Here is a 22,414-nt window from a genome sequence, read left to right on the forward strand (position 1 = left end):
GTGGTGTGTGTGTACATGTGTGCTGTATACATGTGTGTGGTATGTGTGTGGAGAAGGAGCCTGGAACTGGGAGGGGGAAGTCAGTCTGTAGGAAGAGACATCTCAGGAGTCGTCACGGTGGGGCTGTGGGGTGGAGTGGGGCTCTCGTGCCCGGTCGTATCCCACATGAAGTCTGACACGCTCTCCTCTCTTCTGGGGTCCCATGAGACCCCACTTCCCCCTCCCCTTCATCACCACCCCTCTTGGGTAAGTTCCCTGCTGTGGGTTTCTGAGCGTCAGGCAGCCCTGGGGGGCTGATCCTTCACTGCCCCTCTGTGAGTCCCCCTGCTGGGAAGGGGGACCCTGGGCAATGGGGGGGGGGTCCTTGGTAGAGAGCGAGGAGCCAAGAGGAGGACTGGGGTGACTAGACACCACCTGGAAGCTGGCCAGGAGGAAGATGGAGCCTTCAGCCCCTGAGCCCACAGAGGTCAGACAGGAGCCAGGGGGATGCACTGGACACCTCTGGGCAATGGCAGGACGCCCTGGCCCACCTGGGCTTCTCCTCAACCCCAACGACTTGGACAAAGCCTCTGGGACAGAGCAGAGGGGCCGACCTACAGAAAACAATGCTTAGGGCAATGGGGGTTAAATTGCTGAGTGAGCTCTCAGAGTGATGCTCGGTATTAACTGCTCCTTGGTGCCTCTCATGCGACACCCAGGGCGGCACTCTACCTCACCCCGCCCCCAAGACCTCTGGCCGACTGGAAGTGGACAGGCTCCAGTTAGGTCTGACCCGCCAGCACCCAGGCTCTGGACCCAGCATCTGTGCACCCAGTGTCTGTGCACACCTGGGTCCCCCGCACACCTGGGCGTCTGCATCCTGGAGGAGGTGGGGGCCGTGATGCCCAGACCAGGGCCAAGGCCCAGGGTCCCACCCGTCTGTCCTGGTGGTGGAGCGATCCACGTCCCACTTCACCCATGGGGTCCAGGTAAGTGGCCCCCTGTCCGGAGCACAGCCTGTCTCAAGGCTGCCGTGGGGTGGGACCTGGCGGGCTCCCAGGAAAGGGGGCTCTCATCCCGTCTGTCCTGCACCCCAAGAAGTCCTGCTGTGTGGGTGTCCTGGCTCCCATACAAAGGACCGGGCGCTAGGTGATTTAAAACACAGATTTATCCTCACAGTTCTGAGGCCAGAACGGGCTTTATTGACTAAAATCAAGGTGTGGCAGGGCTGCTTCCTTCTGAAGTTTCCAGGGACAGAATCCCTTTTCCTGTTTCTAGAGATTGCCCAAGGAGCCCTGGTGGTGCAACAGTTGAGTGCTCAGCTGCCATTTGAAAGATGGTGGTCCCAACCTACGCAGCAGCTCTGCAGGACTTGGAGATCTGCTCCCATGAGAATTACAGCCTAGGCCCTATGGGGCAGTTCTGCTCTGTCACACGGGGTTGCTATGAGTCAGACCCTCCTGCCTCCCCCACAGAAGGACACTTGTCATTGCTCTGGGGGCCAACCCAGGCCACCCGAGACAATGTCCCCATCTCCAGATTCTTACATCAGTCACGCCTGCACAGTCCCCTTGGCCTGTGAGGTACCATGTTCACGGATCCCGGGGGTTAGGACGTGGGCATCTTTGGGGGCTATTTTCAGTCCGCCACATCTTCCAAAATTGAGTCTGCGCAGGACGAAGGGTTAGGAAAGTTGGGCTTCAGGAGAGGGTGGTGAGCAGGCACTGCGGGAGCTGCAAGTACAAGTGAGCCCTGAAAAATAGAGCCTCTGTCCACTTTCAGGAAGTCCACACACTCCATTTGGTGCTCAGGAGAGAGGCAGAGGTCTGTTTTCTGTTATTCCCAAATGGTAACCAAAAGGCTGGAGGCTCCAGTCTACCCAGAGGTGTCTCTGAACAAAGGCCTGGCAATTCACTTCAGAAAACTCAGCCACTGAAAATCCTATGGAGCACAGCTCTACTCTGACACACGCCGGGGGCGCCGTGAGTCGGGGTCTTCTGCCTTTGTGGAGAGGAATTTCAGGGTCGACAGGCCTTACTTTTAATGATCTTTCCACTGGAGGAAAGCTAAGCGTGGCAGTTGGCGGCGTCTCTAACGCACGCTCGGCCGGAGACAGTCACCAAGGTTGCTGTGCCGAGCCGAGGAGTGACAAGCTGGCAGGACCAGAAACCCTGGTTCACGGAGAGAAGAACAAAGCCAGACAGCACTTAAAGTCTCGTTAACAATTGTTCCAGAGAGAAAACTAATTCGTACGACTTGTGGGCTCTCGACGTGGAATAATCTAGAATTAGCAGGTCCCGAGGTTGGCGGGAAATCCCTGGGTAGCGCAGATGGTTAAGCACTTGGCTGCTAATCAGAAGGCTGGAGGTTCGAGTCCACCCAGAGATGCCTCAGAAGGCTTGGCAATCTACTTCTGCAAAACCAGCCACTGCAAACTCTGTGGAGCCCAGCTCTACTCTGACACACGCGGGGTCATCGTAAGTTGGCATCGATTCCATGGCAGCTGCTTGGTTTGTGGCCGGCCCGCCTCGGGGTGAACAGCCCACCTTGGTGTGACCGGCCCACCTCAGTGTGAACACATTGGCACGTCAGGCTCACTCAGCAGCAAATACACTGGGGGGAGCTGGGGGGGGTGAGTGGGACAAGCGGCCGTCCTGCTCCATCTCACATGTTCAAACCAAACAACCCCACAGGCTGCGGTGTCTTATTCTGGAAAAAGCTTCCGGAATTTTCCATAGGCACTGTTGGTCATGATGACGGTCACGTCAGCCGCCCCATCCTCGGGGATCACGTCCACAGCCTGCACGGTGGCCTCCCGGTGCAACCAGCTGCGGATAAAAATACCCCAAAGTGTTGACCTAAGGGCCCGTTGAGTGGGGGCTTTGGTTGGGTGGTGGCTGGTGAGTGGACAGGTGGTTGGTTTATAGGTGGCTGGTGGGCGGGTGAGTGGGTGGTTTGGTTGGATGGTGGGTGAGTGGGTGGTTGGTTGGTGGCTGGCTGGTAGGTAGATGAGTGGTTGGTTGATGGGTCCGTAGTTTGGTTGACTGGTGGGTGAGTGGATGGTTTGGATGGTGGCTGGTGGGTAAGTGGGTGGTCGGTTGGTGGCTGGCTGGTAGGTAAATGGGTGACTGGTTGATGGGTCGGTAGTTTGGTTGACTGGCAGGTGAGTGGGTGGTTTGGTTGGATGGTGGCTGGTAAGTGAATGATTGGTGGGTGAGTGGTTGGTTGGTGGGGGAATGGTTGGTGGGTGAGCAGGTGGTTAGTTGGTTGGTGAATGATGGGTAGGTGGGTGGTTTGTAGGTGGGTGGGTGGTTTGCTGACTGGTGGTCAGGTGCGTTTTGTGGTCACCTCTGAGGGGCAGGTGTGGAAACCCCGGTTACGTAGTTGTTAAGTGTCACGGCTGCTAACCAAGTGGTCGGCAGTTTGAATCCACCAGGCGCTCCTTGGAAACTCTATGGGGCAGTTCTACTCTGTCCTATAGGGTCGCTGTGAGTCGGAATCGACTTGACAGCAGTGGGTTTGGTTGGTTTTGGTCTGAGGGGTGTGAATGGGATGTCTCCCGTCCTGCCACACGCCTGGACCACAGGCTCCTCTGGCAGTTAAGATGAGTTTGGATTTTACCTAGGTCCTCTGTTAGAAACCCCCCACCCTTTTATGTTCTGGAAACCGGCAGGGCTTCCTGCAAAGGGCTGACCAGGGCTTCCTGATTTATGGTTTGAGTAACTTTTAGACTCCCCTTCTTTGTCCCTCCCTCCCCAATTCCTCTGGGCTCCCAGGAGCCAGGGGGCCCCGTCCTGAGAAAGAAAACACTGGAGCCTTGCGGTACTTGCAGGCGCCTTCCTCGCCCCCAGCCCCCTAACGCTCTCGCAGGTATGTGTCTCAGTGGGGTGAGGGTCACACAGCTGTGGTCTCCCCCATCTCCCTTATCCCTTCCTTGTCTCTGCGACTGCCCTCTGAATAAAGGTCACCCTTCCACGTTTTAACCCTGTCTGCTGCGGTTTTTTCTTTGACGGTTCTTTCATAATGTCAGATAGAGAACAAATCTGGACACAGACAGCAGGTGGCCTGACTCAGACAAACAGACAACTGCAGTAGGGAGAAGCTTTGATCTCAGAAACTTGTGTCTCTAGGGAGAGGCAAAAGGGGTTTTTCTTTTCTGTTGTTGTTAGGTGCCGTTGAATTGATTTCTGGATCCCTACAGGGCAGAGTAAAACTGCCCCATAGGGTTTTCTAGGCTGTAATCCTTACAGAGAGCCCTGGTGGCAGAGTTGTTAAGAACTCAGCTGCTAACCAAAAAGTCAGCAGTTCAAATCCACCAGCCACTCTTTGGAAATCCTAAGGGGCAGTTCTACTCTGTCCTATAGGATCGCTATGAGCCAGAATCAGCTGGATGGTGACAGGTTTATTTATCTATTTTAATCTTTACAGGAGCAGTTCTTCCTCCCTCAGAGCCGCTGGGTGGATTTGAACTACCAACCTTTTGGCTAGCAGCTGAGCACTTAACTGTTGAGCCACCAGGGCTCCCCTTTTCTAGAGGAGAAAACAAGGCTAGAAGTGTGTGGGGAATGGGCAGAGGGTGGTGTGACCAGGCTGCGGGTCAGAGAATGTTTTCCGTGGAGGCCGGCCTGTTCTGGGGGGCCCTTGAGGACGGGCTGTGTGCCGGTTCAGGTTGAATGGCCGGAGTTTAGGGTTCGGGGGGCAGGAGAGAATCCCAGCCAGGGTGTGGTTAACAAGAATCTATTGCTATTGATGAGTGGGAACACACAGTTCAGCAAGTCAGGTACGAGGCAGCACGAATGGCGAACACACTCAGCTGCTAACCCAAAGGCTGGAGGTTCAAGTCCACCCAGAGGTACCTTGGAAGAAAGGGCTGATGATCGACTTCTGAGAAACCAGCCACTGAAAACCTGTGGAGCAGTTTTACTGTGACACGTGGGGTTGTCCTAAGTCAGAGTTGACCCCACGGCAACGGGTTTGTTTTGTGTGTGTGTGTGTGTAGCCTTGTCCCAGGTGGACCAGGGGCATCCGTGAGCCTTATCTGAATCACATGGGGGGAGCAGGGACTCTCTGCAATGTGTGTTTCTGGGACACGAAGGGGGCACTCTTTAGCCTGCTGTTGTCAGGAGCACAGGCCAGTCAAACCCAACCCAGTCGTAATAAACATTCACCCTAAGAGCCATCCCAAGCCCATCAGCCAGAGCTTCCTCTCACTGCGGCTGGGGAGGTATCAGCAGGCCTGAATGTAAACAGCACCGATTAGGTACCTGGTGTATGCGAGTAATTAACACAGACTTATCGGTGGCAAGAAGGACTTTTTCAGAGACAATGAGACATAGTTTATAAAGTGTCCACAGCCGTTTCAGGGGACCCCACCTCCACTTTATACATAAAGCATTCATGGCTATTTCAGGAAACACCCAGCTCCACTTTACAAGGTGTTCACAGCCATTTCAGCGGACACCCACCTTCGCTTTATAAAGCATTCATGGCCATTTCAGGGGACGCCCACCTCCACTTTCTAAGGTGTTCAGAGCTGTTTCGGCAGACCCCCATCTCCGCCCCCTCCGGGCTGGCCGCCCACTCACCTCAGCTGATCCCCTGCCAGCTGCACTCGGAGGGTGAGGACCTGCCTCCCTGTAGCCCTCAAGACAGCGGCTTCCAGCTCCGCCTTCAGCTCCTCCAGCCCCCACCCCAGGAGGGCGGACACAGCCAGCGAACCAGGGTCCATGGGGCTGTACCTGTGTGAGGGAGACCCTACTCAATTGTACACCCAAGCCGGGGAGTGTGGCCGAGGTCACTGCAAGGCCCTGAGCAGCTGCTGCGACCCCTGGGTGCTCGGGGTCCTGCTGGCCGTGGGTTTACTTGAGAAGGAACATGGGTCCTGGATGATGAAGGCAAAGGAAATTGTGAAGCAAAAACTCGTGTGAAGCCTGCAGCAAGGTCGGCTGCTGGGGAGTGAAGACCGAGGGGTACCCCACCAAGGGGGATGGATGTATGACTTTATTTACCCCAGTGGCTGGCCAGGTGAGTGCAGGAGAAGAAAGGTGGAGAGGTGTCAGGTGAGGGCACCTGAACTCAGCCCTGCATTAAATCCATCTGTGGACATCAATGAAAGAGTAGAGACCAAGGCAAAGAGGGCTGACCCTACCACCAGCCAGGTGAGTTGAGGAGACTGAGGAGGACTGACAGGTGTGGACGTCACAGAGGAGGAAGCAAGACAGGTGTTCGCCCCACCACACTGGAACCAGGTGATTCAGGAGGCAGGGGTCAGGAGGGGCCCACGCTCACCCCACCCCACCCGACCACACTGGAACCAGGCGACTCAGGAGACGGGGGTCAGAAGACGGAGGTCAGGAGGCAGGGGTCAGGAGGGGCCCATGCACACCCCACCCCACCACACCACACTGGAACTAGGTGATCCAGGAGGCAGGGGCTCACCCGTGCACCAGGTCCACCTTGTTGTGCACCTCCACCACCGAGCCCAGCAGCGGGGTGGGCAGGTGCAGGCTGTGCAGCGCGGACAGGACGCTGGCTTTCTGCAGCTCCGTGTCGGGGTGGCTGACATCTCGTACGTGGATGATCAGGTCCTGCAGGACAGGTGAAGCAGGTGGTCAAGGCCACCTGGCTCCCACTGTGCACAGACCAAATCTCACCCACCCAGGGTCTCCACCTCCGACACGTCCCCACTCGCCCAGTGGGAGGCGGTGGGTTCCCAGGGTGGGCGGATCGCCCAGGTCTTCATTCCTGCCCCTGTTCCACCAGGTGTCCTCTTGCTGCTTCTCTTACACCAAGTCCTGGAGTCTCCAGGAGCAGCCTTATCTCCTGAGCCACAGGGCGGCGTCCAGTCTCACGGACAACAGTCCTTCTAGTTGTAACCACCCATCAATTAACCAACCACCCACCAACCATAGGGTGTTCAACCACGGACAGCGCTGCTTCCAGTTATAACCACCGAACAACCAACCAACCACCAACCAACCGTAGGGTGTCTGTCCAGACTTACAGACAGTAGTACCTCCAGTTACAGCCACCCACCAATCAACCACCAACCACAGGGTGTCCATCCAGACTCACGGACAGTGACTAGTGCCTCCAGTTATAGCCACCCACCAATCAACCACCAACCACCAACCACAGGGTGTCCATCCAGACTCATGGACAGTGAGTGGTGCCTCCAGTTATAGCCACCCACCAATCAACCACCAACCACAAGGTGTCCATCCAGACTCATGGACAGTGACTGGTGCCTCCAGTTATAGCCACCCACCAATCAACCAGCAACCACCAACCACAGGGTGTCCATCCAGACTCACGGACAGTGACTGGTGCCTCCAGTTATAGCCACCCACCAATCAACCACCACCACCAACCACAGGGTGTCCATCCACACTCACGGACAGTGAGTGGTGCCTCCAGTTATAGCCACCCACCAATCAACCACCAACCACCAACCACAGGGTGTCCATCCAGACTCACAGACAGTGACTGGTGCCTCCAGTTATAGCCACCCACCAACCAACCACCAACCACCAACCACAGGGTGTCCATCCAGACTCACGGACAGTGACTGGTGGCTCCAGTTATAGCCACCCACCAATCAACCACCAACCACCAACCACAGGGTGTCCATCCAGACTCACGGACAGTGACTAGTGCCTCCAGTTATAGCCACCCACCAATCAACCACCAACCACTAACCACAGGGTGTCCATCCAGACTCACGGACAGTGAGTGGTGCCTCCAGTTATAGCCACCCACCAATCAACCACCAACCACCAACCACCAACCACAGGGTGTCCATCCAGACTCACAGACAGTGACTGGTGCCTCCAGTTATAGCCACCCACCAACCAACCACCAACCACCAACCACAGGGTGTCCATCCAGACTCACGGACAGTGAGTGGTGGCTCCAGTTATAGCCACCCACCAATCAACCACCAACCACCAACCACAGGGTGTCCATCCAGACTCACGGACAGTGACTAGTGCCTCCAGTTATAGCCACCCACCAATCAACCACCAACCACTAACCACAGGGTGTCCATCCAGACTCACGGACAGTGAGTGGTGCCTCCAGTTATAGCCACCCACCAATCAACCACCAACCACCAACCACAGGGTGTCCATCCAGACTCACGGACAGTGACTGGTGCCTCCAGTTATAGCCACCCACCAATCAACCACCAACCACCAACCACAGGGTGTCCATCCAGACTCATGGACAGTGACTGGTGCCTCCAGTTATAGCCACCCACCAATCAACCAGCAACCACCAACCACAGGGTGTCCATCCAGACTCACGGACAGTGACTGGTGCCTCCAGTTATAGCCACCCACCAATCAACCACCAACCACCAACCACAGGGTGTCCATCCAGACTCATGGACAGTGACTGGTGCCTCCAGTTATAGCCACCCACCAATCAACCACCAACCACCAACCACAGGGTGTCCATCCAGACTCACGGACAGTGAGTGGTGCCTCCAGTTATAGTCATCCACCAACCAACCACCAACCACAGGGTGTCCATCCAGACTCACAGACAGTGAGTGGTGCCTCCAGTTATAGTCACCCACCAATCAACCACCAACCACCAACCACAGGGTGTCCATCCAGACTCACGGACAGTGAGTGGTGCCTCCAGTTATAGTCATCCACCAACCAACCAACCACCAACCACAGGGTGTCCATCCAGACTCACGGACAGTGAGTGGTGCCTCCAGTATAGTCACCCACCAATCAACCACCAACCACCAACCACAGGGTGTCCATCCAGACTCACGGACAGTGAGTGGTGCCTCCAGTTATAGCCACCCACCAATCAACCACCAACCACCAACCACAGGGTGTCCATCCAGACTCACGGACAGTGAGTGGTGCCTCCAGTTATGGCCACCCACCAATCAACCACCAACCACAGGGTGTCCATCCAGACTCACGGACAGTGAGTGGTGCCTCCAGTTATAGTCACCCACCAATCAACCAACCGCCAACCACCAACCACAGGGTGTCCATCCAGACTCACGAACAGTGAGTGGTGCCTCCAGTTATAGTCACCCACCAATCAACCACCAACCACCAACCACAGGGTGTCCATCCAGACTCACGGACAGTGACTGGTGCCTCCAGTTATAGCCACCCACCAATCAACCACCAACCACAGGGTGTCCATCCACACTCATGGACAGTGACTGGTGCCTCCAGTTATAGCCACCCACCAATCAACCACCAACCACCAACCACAGGGTGTCCATCCAGACTCACGGACAGTGACTGGTGCCGCCAGTTATAGCCACCCACCAATCAACCAACCAACCAACTGCCAACCACCAACCACAGGGTGTCCATCCACACTCATGGACAGTGACTGGTGCCTCCAGTTATAGCCACCCACCAATCAACCACCAACCACCAACCACAGGGTGTCCATCCAGACTCACGGACAGCACCCACCCATCAACCAACTACCAACCAACCACTAATGTCAGTCAACCCACCCACCCACCCACCAATCAACCACTCATCCACCAGCCACCCACCCACCCACCAATCAACCAACCAAAACCCCCACTCAACTGGTACTTTGATCAAAGCTTTGGGATGTTTTATCCTTCTGTGAATTTTTTTTAAAGGTTCAAATCATTTTGTTTTGAAGAAATGGTCTTTCGCCCAATTTTAAGTTTTAAAGATAGATTTTGTCTTACCTATCTAGTGCTGCTGTAACAGAAATACCACAAGTGGGTGACTTTAACAAACGGAAATTTACTCTCTCACAGTTCAGGAGGCTAGAAGTCCAAATTCAGGGTGCCGGCTCCAAGGGAAGGTCCTTGTCTCTTTTGATTTCTGCTCCTGGATGATCTTTAGTGGCTTAGCATCTCTCTCCCCCTACCTCTGCTTCCTCCTTTTCCTGTTTAATCTCTTTTATATCTCAAAAGAGACTGACTCAAGACACACTTTTATATTTCAAAAGAGACTGACTCAAAACACACTATACACTAATCCTGTCTCATTAATACAACAACGAAAACCCACGCCCATATGGGATTATATCCACAGCCACAGAGGTTAGGATTTACAACATGTTTTGGGGGACACGATTCAATCCGTAACAGGTTTCTGATGCAAAATTTGGAAAACACATTAAAGATGAAAATAAAAGCTACTTGTAATTTTTTTTTGTAATTCTACCACCCAGAAATGAGAACCATTTACATTTGGGGTACTTAGCTCCAGAATTATTACTTTTTCTGGATATGTTTAAAACTTTAAATAAGCTTTTAATCTCCGAATGGTTTTAGGTTTACAGAAAAGCTGAGAGGATAGCACAGAGTTGCCATACGCCCCCGATCAGGCTTCCCCTAGTAACACGACTGTGCACGGAGCAATGGACAGCGCTAGAGAATCAATACTGGTGCCCGATTGCTGACTACATTCCACACGTTATTCGGCTGTCACGGATTTTTCACGGGTTTTCTTTCTCTGTTCTGAGGTCTCATCCGGGAACATTTACTCAAAACTGCACCATTCTCTCTTACTAGAGCTTCCTGCCTGCTCTACGGACTTCAGACTTGCCAGCCGACGTCCCCCCCAACTGCCTGAGCCAATTCCTTACAATTTAATTGATCGATCTGTCTGCCTGTCTCTCTCTACATATACAGTAAACCCATGAAAGCCAGAACCTGTGTAAGGGGGAAACCTGTCACAGAAGTATAAGACAGATATTTCCCACTAAGACAGGTGATGGGAAAGTGGGAAGACCACCCTGTCAAAGGCAGAAAACTTGCAAGACCTGGAAAAATGAGGCAGTCCCGTTGAGTTCCGGCTCTCACAGGTTGCACCGCGTATCCTATTGGTTCTGCTTCTCTGGAGAATCCTGACAGACACAGGGACACCTCTCACGTGTGCTGGGGACACAGGGACACCTCTCACGTGTGTGGGGGACAGAGAGACACCTCTCACGTGTGCTGGGGACAGAGGGACACCTCTCACGTATGCTGGGGACACAGGGACACCTCTCACGTGTGCTGGGGACACAGGGACACCTCTCACGTGTGTGAGGGACAGAGAGACACCTCTCACGTGTGCTGGGGACAGAGGGACACCTCTCACATGTGCTGGGGACACAGGGACACCTCTCACGTGTGCTGGGGACACAGGGACACCTCTCACGTGTGCTGGGGACAGAGGGACACCTCTCACGTATGCTGGGGACACAGGGACACCTCTCAAGTGTGCTGGGGACACAGGGACACCTCTCACGTGTGCTGGGGACACAGGGACAACTCTCACGTGTGCTGGGGACACAGGGACACCTCTCACGTGTGCTGGGGAAGGGGCCCTTTGCTGTGGGACTTCGAGTGACAGGAGACGGCTGCACTTTCCTGAATCTGCAGGAAAGGGGTTTTAACCTCCCCTTCACGACTTTTACCTCCCTGGCTGCTCCAAACCATGAAACAGTGGATGAGTCCAGTATGATGTGTCCTGTGCCAAAGGCCGTCCTGCTAGCAGAGGCAGAAAGCTGGGGGGCAGACCTGGAGCAGCACCCCCAAATCCGCTCAAGCAGGAGACGTGTCTGCTCTTTGCTTGGTTTTGTACACCCTCCCTGCGAGGGGAAGGTTTGTATGATGGTTCACTCGTCTGCTCAGCTGGTCTAGGTATTCAATCAAACACTGGTCTAGGCGTGGCTGTGAGGTGTTATGGATTGAATTATGTACCCCAAAATATGTGCTCTAAATCCTGACCCTTACACCTGTGGTAAGGAGCCCTGGTGGCACAGTGGTTAAGCGCTCAGTTACAAACTGAAAGGTGGGTGGGCCTGATCCAATCAGTTGGAGATCTTAACAGCAAAACAATGAGATTTCCCTAGAGACAAATTTCTGCCTCATGACTGCACCATAGAGAGCTAGCCTTAGTTCCCAGCTGCCACCTGCACTGCAGATTTTGAACTTGTGACCCCCAATCTCAGCAGCCAGCTGCACACAGATGAATCCCTGTGTCATATGCAGATAACACTGGTCCTGCTTTCCTGGACAGCCCTGACATGAGACGCTCTGAATCTCACACGTCGGACCCCGCTTGTGTGGCCTGGCGCACTCAGGGAGCAGGCCATACTCCCAGACCCTCACTCTCTCCTGCAGCACGGACCCCGCCCTCCGCACTCAGGGAGCAGGCCTTACCCCCAGACCCTCACCCTCCCCTGCAGCAAGGACCCCGCCCTCCGCACTCAGGGAGCGGGCCGTACCCCCAGACCCTTACTCTCCTGCAGCACGGACCCCGCCCTCCGCACTCAGGGAGCAGGCCGTACCTGCAGACCCTCACTCTCCCCTGCAGCACGGACCCCGCCCTCTGCACTCAGGGAGCAGGCCTTATCCCCAGACCCTCACTCTCCCCTGCAGCAAGGACCCCGCCCTCTGCACTCAGGGAGCAGGCTGTACTCCCAGACCCTCACTCTCTCCTGCAGCAAGGACCCCGCCCTCCGCACTCAGGGAGCGGGCCTTACCCCCAGACCCTCACTCTTCCCTGCAGCACGGACCCCGCACTCCGCACTCAGGTAGCAGGCCTTACCCCCAGGCCCTCACTTTCTCCTGCAGCACTCACCGCATGGGCCACGTCCTCCAGAGTGGCCCCAAAGGACTCAATGAGTGCATGGGGCAGCTGGGAGAGGAAGCCGATAGTGTCCATGTAGAGCACGGTCATGCGTGAGGGCAGGGAGCCCGCGTGAGCCGTGATGTCCAGCGTGGCGAACAGCTGGTCCTGAGGCTGCATGGTGGCATCCCCGGTCAGTGCCTTGATCAGGGTGGTTTTCCCTGAAGACCACACAGTGGGACAGGGTTATTGGGCGGGACAGAGGTCACAGGGTGGGGCAGAGGTCACAGGGTGGGGCAGAGGTCACGGGGTGGGGCAGAGGTCACAGGGTGGGGCAGAGGTCACAGGGCAGGACAGAGGTAATGGCGGTGGGACAGAGGTCACAAGAGTGGACAAAAGGCACAAGGCAGGGCTTAGCCTGCGGAAATAAGCCAACACCTGTAACTGGGTTGGTGGTTGTCGTTTGGCCCCTGAAGGCCCTGAGAAGACAGAAGTTACACTTTGGAGTCTGGTTGTGATATCTCCTGGCAATTGTTAAATACACTCACTTCTCACCCTCACTTAGTGACATAGTTAGGTTCCAAAACCCAAGTCATTACGTGAAAATCCACGTTATAGGAAAACGGAGTATGACTACATCATTACGTAACCGCTGAATTACATCAAAACTGCCAAGCACTGAGAATCGTGGCCCAGCCAAGCTGACACACAGCCTTGACCATCCCAGTCAGCGTTACTCTCACCTTGCACCTCAACATTCGTTACTGCCAGACGTGTGTCATTAATGTGCGTGAGAGATAACGGATTTTTCACTTTTGTTGTAAATGGGAATTGTCAGATAAGGAGTCTGTAAGTGAGAAAGTCTACTGGGGCCTTCTAATGTCTGCAAGTAGGTTGTCTGCTATATCCCCTCACCGCAGTTTGTGTAGCCCACGACCGCGATCAGGGGGAGCTCTCGTCTCTGGCGCTGCCTCCGTAGGAGGTGTCTTTTCTTCCTGAGTTTCTCCAGCGCCTTCTTGATTTTTATCTCCTTTTCTTTTAAGAGACGCTGCTGCACTTCCAAAAAAGTTTCTCCTGAAAACACCCAAGATGGTAAGTCAGTGAGCAGACACTCGCGGAGAAGATGCAGCCGGGAGCTGTGCCGGGGGGCCTCAGGGGACGGAGCGTGGCCGGTTTGTTTGCGAGGAGTCTGCAGCAATGGGAACAGGGGCAGGCTCTCCCCGCAGCCATGGCCGAAGTGCCTTCCTGCCCTGGGAGAAACGGCTCCTAGAGGGGGTGGGTCTCCTTGTAACTGACTCCCCACAAGGTCACAGGAAGCCCCTTTACTCGGGAGAAAGTGGGGCCTGAGAGGAGCCTCGGAGGAGGGGTTCTGATAGCTGTTGGGGCCAAATGGTGGCCTCAAAGATATGTCCATGTCCTGACCCCAAGCCTACGAGCAAGACCTTATTTGGAGAAAGGGTCTCGGCCTCTTAGCGCTGCTGTGACAGAAACACCACAAGTGCGTGGGTTTAAAGAACAGATATTTATTTTCTCACGGTTGAGAAGTCCCAGTTCAGGGCACCGGCTCTAGGGGAAGGCTCTCTCTGTCGGCTCTGGGGGGAGGTCCTTGTCTCTTCAGCTTCTGTCCCTTGGTTCCTTGGGGATCCTCCTGGAGCAACTGTCTCCCCCTCCCCACTATTTGTGCTTGTCTCCGTAGCTATAACGCTTCATTTATATATCAGAAGCGGTGAGGTTTAGGGCACGCCGTACACTGACTTGGCTTCATTAACGTAACAAAGAAAATCCTATTTCCTAAACAGGGCTACATCCAAACACATCACGGATTGAACCATGTCCCCCCAGTGTATGTGTCAGCTTGGTTAGGGCATGATCGCAGTATTGTGTGGTTGTCCTCCATTTTGTGATTGTAATTTTATGTTAACGAGGATTAGGGTGGGATTGTAAGAGCACCCTTACCCAGGTCACATCCCTGATACGATGTAAAGGAGTTTTCCTGGGATATGGCCTGCACCACGTTTTATCTCTCAAGAGATAAAAGGGAAGCAAACAGAGAGCTGGGGACCTCATACTACCAAGAAACTGCTAGGAGCAGATTTCGGACCCGTGGTCCCTGTGCAGATAATCTCCTCGTCCAGGGGAACACTGATGAGAAGGCCGACAGACAACGCTTTCCCCTGGAGCTGACGCCCTGAAATTGGACTTTTAGGTTACTTTACCATGAGAAAACAAATTTCTCTTTGTTATAGCCATCCACTTGTGGTGTTTCTGTTATGGCAGTGTGAGATGACTGAGACAACACACACAGGGGTTAGGAATCCAAGTCATATTTTGGGGACACAATTCACTCCAGACCTGTCTTTGCAGGTGTAACCAGTTAAGATGAGGTGGTACTGGAGTAAGGTAGACCCTCAGTCAGTGACTGGTGACCTTAAAAGAAGACACAGCCACAGCGGGGAGACGGCCGTGTGAAGACAGAACAGGGATTGGAGTGATGCGCCCATGAGCCCAGGAACGCCCGGGGCCACCAGAAACTGGGAGAGAAGAGGGGGGATCCTTCCTTAGAGTCTCCGGAGGGAGCGTGGCTCTGCTGACCCTGTGATTTCAGACTTCTGGTCTCCAGAGCTGTGACAGAATAAACTTTTGTCGTCTTAAACCCCTGGTTTGTGATAATTTGTTACGGTGACCCGAGGATACTGGCCGAGTGCCCTGATGTGTTGGCATAAGACCAGGGTCACATTCAGCTCCCGCACTCACAGGCATTTTTTGGGGTGTTTCCACATTTCCTAAAGGTGTCCTCTGCCACAGCCCCGCCTCTCTGTGCCTGGGGATGAGGAACTGCGCACATACCTGACCCCATGATGTAGCGAGAACCCCCATGCTGTCGGTCCAGGTGAGTGTCATCATTCTTCAGGTTGGACCTGGCATAGAAACCGTAGAGACGTGTTAACTGTAGAGGTATGACCCTCCCTCCCCACCCCCAATTAAAACAGAGATAACAGCTTCACAGGTGAGGTGGGGCCAGAATTTCAGGTGAGGTCTCTGAACGGGAAAGAAGGGGCCGACACTGCAGCCCAGTGCAGCCTGTGGGTTTTTTTTGCAGTTCGGAGCACAAGGATTCCCATGCTTGCTTTTTCTTCTGTGTGTTGTTGTTAGTGGATGTTGAGTCAACCCCAGACTCATGGAGACCCTATGCACAGTAGAACCAAATGCTGCCTGGTCCTGTGCTGTCATGGATTGAATTATGTCCCCCAAAAATGTGTGTATCAATTGGGCTGGGCCACGATTCCTGGTATTGTGTGATTTTCCTATATGTTGTAAATCCTGCCTCTGGAATGTTAATGAGCAAGGATGGGCGGCAGTTGTGTTAATGAGGCAGGACTCAACCTACAAGATTGGATTGTCTTTTTAGACAATCTCTTGAGCTATAAAAGACAGAACGGAACAGAGAGACTGGGGGACCTCACACCACCAATAAAACAGCACCAGGAATAGCCTGGTCCCTGCAACCTGAGAAGCTCCTCAAGCAGGTGAAGATCGAGGATGAGGACCTTCCTCCAGAGTCAACAGACAGAGGAAAGCCTTCCCCTGGAGCCAATGCCCTGAATTTGGACTTTCAGCCTACTTTACTTTGAAGAAATAAATTTCTCTTTGTTAAAACCATGCATTTCCGGTATTTCTGTTACAGCAGCACTAGATGAGTAAGACATTTGGTACCAGAAGTGGGGTGCTGCTGTAACAGATACCTGAAATGCAGAAGTGGTTTTGAAACTGTGAATGGATACAGAAGCAGGAGCAGCAGCAGCAGAACCAGGAGAGCAGCACCAGACGGCATTAGAGCCGACCCACAGAGCGAGAGAGCTCACTGTGTGCAGGAGGCTTCCTGGTGGAGTCGGGTGCCTCCAGGCACTTATCGGTGGAGCTAGAGAGCTTTGGAACACTTGCCCCAGCATGGCAGATGCGGGTGTGAGGCCTGAGGAGGTGAGAGGCCAAGAACACAGGAAACAGATGCTAAAGAGACAAGGAACACAAGAAGCTGAGCTGCCTCAGTCTTAAAAGGTATGGCCATGACCTCAGGAGTTTCAAAGGGTAGAGCCATGGCCTCTGGTGTTTCTAACGGTGGAGTTGCCACCTAAAGCTGAGGGAGCAGAGTTGCAGTCCTGGTGGGCCTGGAAGGTGAAGGCCAGGGCTGACGGGCCTCCATTCAGGGTCTGAAGAGTGTGGCCAATACCTAGAGTCTGGAGGGCAGGGTTATTGTGTAAATTGTCTCAGAAAACACGGGATTATTTTTAAAGCTTTTAAAGCTAATGGAGCGTGTCCTGCTGACTTGCTTGGTACCTGTTATCCCTTTTTTTCCTCCAGTTTCTCCCATTTGCGATGGAAATATCTAGCTTGTGCCCATTCTGCCATTTTACCCTTGGGAGCCGATAACTTGTTTTCTAGATTTCACAGATGAAGTAGAATTTTTAGATTTCAGACTTGAAATTAACACTTTTGCTATGATATGACGGGGTGAATATATTTTGTACATTGCAAACATATGATTTTTCAGTGGCCAAAGGGTGGAACGTCATCCTCTCCAGAAAACGGTCAAAGGTGTGGAAACAAAAGGGAGTGTTGTTCTGTGCCGTGACACAGGGCATGTGACTGGGGATCCCGGTGTCTACCTGAGAAGGGGGATCTCAGCCAGCGCAACCTGCAGCCGGGCCTCCTTGGTGCGGGCGTGGCAACGGAAGATGTGTAGCGCAATGGTGAAGCGGTCAAACACCTGCACACCCCAGGCCGCCTCGAGCTCCTTCTGTGAGGACAGGGCAGGAAGACCTCTGATGGCACACCTAGGAGGGTGCACACCTGGGCAGATAGCACAGGTAGTATTGCAGCAGTCCTCGGACAAGGAGACATGGGACTGTGCATTGCTAGATTGATCCGTTCAGCTTTGTCACAGAGCTCTGACCCGCGTCACTTATTACACCTGGTGGCTGAACGACAAGGACACACCTGGGCAGATGGCACAGGTGGCACTGTGGCACTCCTCAGATAAGGAGAAGTGGGACTATTCATAGTTCTATACCCTGACCCGTTCAGATTTATAACAGAGCTCCCACCTGAGTCATTTGTTACACCTGGTGGCTGAACGACAAGGACACACCTGGGCGCATGGCTCAGGTGGCACCGTGGCAGTCCTTGGATAAGGGGAAGTGGGACCATCCATTGCCCTATACCCTGATCTGTTCGGCTTTATAACAGCTCACGCCTGAGTCACTTGTTGCACCTGGTACATGAACGGCAAGGCTGTGATGCTGCATTTTCTCGAATACCTTTGTGAGGGGGCCCATCCTCTCCACGTTCAGAAAGACGGACGTGATTTCCGGAGATCCTCGGATTTTCTCTAATGAAAGGAGAACAGTGAGGTTGACGCTTTTACATACATCCGTTTCGGAAATAATTCTGAAAACAGCACCTGTGGGGGTGCATGTGACGACCACGACTCTTTGAGAAGAGTATAGAGAGAATGAGGCCATGGGTCTGGGGTCTCCTCGCAGGGGCCTGAAGCCCACCCGGGATCTCCCTGCAGGAGCCTGACACTCACATGGGGTCTCCCCACAGGTGTATGTCTGACGCCAAAACGCGGTCTCCCGAGAGAAGCCTGATGCCTGTATGGGGTCTCCCCATAGGAGTATGTTGCTCACATGGGGTCTCCCCACAGGAGCCCGACACCAGCATGGGTCTCCCCACAGACGCGTGTCTGATACCAACACGCAGTCTCCCCAGAGAAGCCTGATGCCTGTATGGGGTCTCCCCATAGAAGTATGTTGCTCACATGGGGTCTCCTCACAGGAGCCTGACGCCAGCATGGGTCTCCCCACAGATGCGTGTCTGATACCAACACGCGGTCTCCCCAGAGAAACCTGATGCCTGTATGGGGTCTCCCCACAGGAGTACGTTGCTCACATGGGGTCTCCCCACAGAAGCATGATGCCTGCACGGATGGGGTCTCCCCACAGGTGCGTGTCTGATGCCAACACACGGTCTCCCCACAGGAGCATGATGACTGCATGGTGTCTCCCAACAGGAGTGTGTTGCTCACATGGGATCTCCCTGCAGGAGCCTGACACTCACATGGGGTCTCCCCAGAGGTGCATGTCTGACACCAACACGCGGTCTCCCCAGAGAAGCCTGATGCCTGTATGGGGTCTTACCACAGGAGTAGGTTGCTCACATGGGGTCTCCCCACAGGAACCTGACACCCCCACGGGTCTCCCCACAGGAGCATGACACCTGCATGGGGTCTCCCCACAGGTGCATGATGCCTGCACGGGGTCTCCCCACAGATGTGCGTCTGATGCACACCCCAAGTCGACATGACTACATTGTAGTTAAAGCATGTGACTCATGTTGGGAACAGACAAGATGATAAGAACCACACCCTCACTAGATACCTGGGGAAGTCTGTGGAGGCTTGCCTGCCCCTGAATGGTGATGGGGACGGCTGGGATGGGGACAGATATCTGAGGGCCGCAAAGGTCACACTGGGGCCCACAACCCAGGTGATCAAGAGCAGGGTGGGTGGGACACTCAAGGGGCGACCTGACGGGGACAGTGGGAAGTTTACAGCAGGTCTGACATCCATCCGGTGGATTTGAACCTGGAGAGTTCAGGTACGTGGAGTGGACAAATCCTCACAGGCAGGTCTCAACTAAAAAGCCCCAAGGGGGTGTGGGGGTTACTTCGGTGAGGATGGCCAGCAGCCCCTCCCTTGCTCCAATCTTTCAGACACCTCAAATGGTTTACCTGCTGAGAGGCTGACCCAGAGGCAGATCCCCATCTTGGGGCCCCTCCCTCATGCCAATCCTTTCCATACTGAAACGATTTACCAACTGGGAGGCTGACCCAGCTGCAGGACCCAGTGTGGGTACAATCTCCCGAGAAAGTCCAGACTTTCTCCGTAGCTGGAAAGATAGGGAAAGAGGACAACGTTCCTCCTGGGCTCACCTGTCAGGTGCTCAAAGTTTCCCTGGCTGAAAACCAGCTTGCTGTCGGGTGTCTTGGTGGGCACCACCACGGTCTCCACCACGGACCATCCGTCTAGCGTGTGCACCAGCGACCTGGCCTCCGCAACCTGCCACTCGGCTGGGGGACGGGCGAGGACAGGGGTCAGCCCTCCACCGCCATGCCCCCCAGTCTCCTTGCCTCCCTTCCCTCCTTCCTCCTGCTCCTGCCCCTCTGAAATGCACCCAGGTGAGCCCACTCAGCCCCGCCCCCAGAGGCCCGCTCCTCCCACTTCCCGTCCAATTCAGAGACCTGGCCCTGCCCCTGTACCCCCGCCCCTCACAGCGCCCGCCCCCGACCCTGTCTTACTTGGAGGACTCCCCCCACCCCGTCCCGCTCCTCGCAGTCAGGAAGGCCCCCTTCCAGTTTGAGGCCCCGCCCACCCGAGGCCCCGCCCCGCTCCTCGCAGCCAGGAAGGCCCCCTTCCAGTTTGAGGCCCCGCCCACCCGAGGCCCCGCCCCGCTCCTCGCAGCCAGGAAGGCCCCTTCCAGTTTGAGGCCCCGCCCACCCGGAGGCCCCGCCCCCGTCACCTCGGGTCGCCGGCGGTTTCCGCGCGCCCCCCTTGACCTCGGGGTGGAGCAGGCACACGCGCTGGACACCCGCGGGCAGCAGAGGCTCCCTGCGCGGCAGCACCGCCTCCTCCTCCTCTTCCTCCCCCTCGGGGTCCGCATCTTCCGGCTCCTCGTCCCGGGCTCGGGCTTTCCGCTCGTCCGACCGCGGGCCCCATCGTCCGCGCCCTTGCCTCTCCGGGCCCAGCACTCCGGGGCCGAAGGCGACGAGCCTGAGCAACTGGCCGGGCGGCGCGGCCCTGACACCGGAGCGGCCGCGGCTAGAGAGCCGGAGGCCCGCGCGGACGGCGGCCCGGAGGGACCACATTCCGCGTCCGCCGCCACGCGCCGGGGCGGGGCCTACAGGGGGCGGGGCCATGCTCGGGGCGGGCCGTGTGGGGCGGAGCCATACTCGGGGGAGGGCCGTGTGGGGGCGGAGCCATACTCGGGGCGGGCCGTGTGGGGCGGGGCCATGCTCGGGGCGGGGCCATGCGGGGCGGGGCGCCCGGCAGCGCCCCAGTGGCCGCGTCGCGTCACGTGTCCTCCCGGGGTTGGCGCGCGAGTCTCCGCAGCCGAGGCAGAGCCGGGCGGGCGCCGTCGGGAGCGCAGTCTCCACCCGGACGGCCTCGGCGCAGGTAGGGTCGGGAGCGGAGAGCGTCTGCCCCGACCCCGGGCCGGTGCTGCCCGCCCGCTGCCTCCCCGCGCCCTGGCTCACAGCGGATCCGGACCCCGAGCCCTGCCGCGGTGGTCCCGGTCCCGCCCCGGGGGTCCCGGCCCCGCCCCGGGGGTCCCGGCCCCGTCCCGGGGGTCCCGGCCCCGCCCCGGGGGTCCCAGCCCTGCCCGGTGGTCCCGGTCCCGCCCCGGGGGTCGCAGCCCCGCCCCGGGGGTCCCGGTCCTCCCGGGGGGTCCCGGTCCTGCCCGGGGGCCTCGGCCCCGCCCCGGGGGCCCCGGCCCCGCCCCGGTGGTCCCAGCCCCGCCCCGGGGGTCCCAGCCCTGCTCCGAGGAAACCCTGTGCAGGGATCCGAATCTTGTTGTGGGGGAGGGAGGGAGGGAGGGAGTCAGAGCCCTTCTGGGGGCGGGGTGCGAACCCTGCCCGGGGATCCGAACCCGGGGGTCCAAGCCTTGCTGTGGGGAGGGGGTCAGAGTCCTTAGGGGGGTGGGTACCAGTCCTGCACTGGGATCCCAGCCATGCTTCCACGTCGGAACCCTGCTCCAGGGGCTCCGAACCCTACTGGGGGGGGAGGGGATCAGGGCTCTTCTTGGAGGAGGGTGGGTCCCAGCCTTGTCTTGGGGAGGGAGTCCAGCTCTTTTTGGGGGGAGGGTGGGTCCCAGCCTTGTCTTGGGGAGGGAGTCCAGCTCTTTTTGGGGGGAGGGTGGGTCCCAGCCTTGTCTTGGGGAGGGAGTCCAGCTCTTTTTGGGGGGAGGGTGGGTCCCAGCCTTGTCTTGGGGAGGGAGTCCAGCTCTTTTTTGGGAGGAGGGTGGGTCCCAGCCTTGTCTTGGGGAGGGAGTTCAGCTCTTTTTTGGGAGGAGGGCGGGTCCCAGCCTTGTCTTGTGGGGGAGTCAGATCTTCTTAGGGGGAGGGCAGGTCCTAGCCTTGTCTTGTGGGGGAGTCAGGTCTTCTTGGGGGGAGGGCAGGTCCAGCTTTGTCTTGGAGAGGGAGTCAGAGCCCTTCTTGCGGGGAAGGTGGGTCCTAGCCTTGTCTTGTGGGGGGAGTCGAAGCCCTTCTTGGGGGGAAGGGTGGATCCCAGCCTTGTCTTGTGGGGGAGTCAAAGCCCTTCTTGGGGGGAGGGCAGGTCCAACCTTGTCTGGTGGGGGAGTCAGAGCCCTTCTTGGGGGGAGGGTGGGTCCAAGCCTTGTCTTGGGGAGGGAGTCCGAGCCCTTCTTGCGGGAAGGGTGGGTCCTAGCCTTGTCTTGTGGGGGGAGTGGAAGCCCTTCTTGGGGGAAGGGTGGGTCCCAGCTTTGTCTTGGGGAGGGAGTCAGAGCTCTTCTTGGGGGGAGGGCAGGTCCAACCTTGTCTTGTGGGGGAGTCAGAGCCCTTCTTGGGGGGAGGGTGGGTCCAAGCCTTGTCTTGGGGAGGGAGTCCGAGCCCTTCTTGCGGGAAGGGTGGGTCCTAGCCTTGTCTTGTGGGGGGAGTCGAAGCCCTTCTTGGGGGGGAAGGGTGGATCCCAGCCTTGTCTTGGGGAGGGAGTCAGAGCCCTTCTTGGGGGAAGGGTGGGTCCCAGCTTTGTCTTGGGGAGGGAGTCAGAGCTCTTC

At 56.4% G+C, this 22,414-nt stretch overlaps 1 protein-coding gene across 1 annotated transcript; it reads right to left on the reverse strand.

Moving 5' to 3' along the window:
- Positions 1-1,158: 1,158 nt before the first annotated feature.
- Positions 1,159-20,489, reverse strand: LOC104847316 (putative GTP-binding protein 6). Its single transcript, XM_064277851.1, has 10 exons — positions 20,144-20,489; positions 19,557-19,694; positions 17,882-17,952; positions 17,231-17,361; positions 15,414-15,484; positions 13,482-13,640; positions 12,579-12,787; positions 6,418-6,566; positions 5,565-5,717; positions 1,159-2,807 (listed from the first exon to the last, which is right to left on the reverse strand). The coding sequence occupies exons 1-10, from the start codon at positions 20,487-20,489 to the stop codon at positions 2,684-2,686; spliced, it is 1,551 nt and encodes a 516-aa protein (XP_064133921.1). The 3' UTR covers positions 1,159-2,683.
- Positions 20,490-22,414: the final 1,925 nt, after the last annotated feature.

Source organism: Loxodonta africana, chromosome X (assembly GCF_030014295.1).
Source record: "Loxodonta africana isolate mLoxAfr1 chromosome X, mLoxAfr1.hap2, whole genome shotgun sequence".
NCBI lineage: Eukaryota > Metazoa > Chordata > Mammalia > Proboscidea > Elephantidae > Loxodonta > Loxodonta africana.

Bases quoted from the DNA above. Each gene is read 5' to 3' on its own strand.
- LOC104847316 (XM_064277851.1), bottom strand. From the start codon at position 20,489: ATGTGGTCCCTCCGGGCCGCCGTCCGCGCGGGCCTCCGGCTCTCTAGC. The intron at 17,362-17,881 runs GTATTCGAGAAA...CTGTCCTCACAG, and splicing joins GGATGGGCCCCCTCACAAAG to AAGGAGCTCGAGGCGGCCTG. The intron at 5,718-6,417 runs GTGAGCCCCTGC...TCCCTCACACAG, and splicing joins AAGGTGGACCTGGTGCACGG to GTACAGCCCCATGGACCCTG.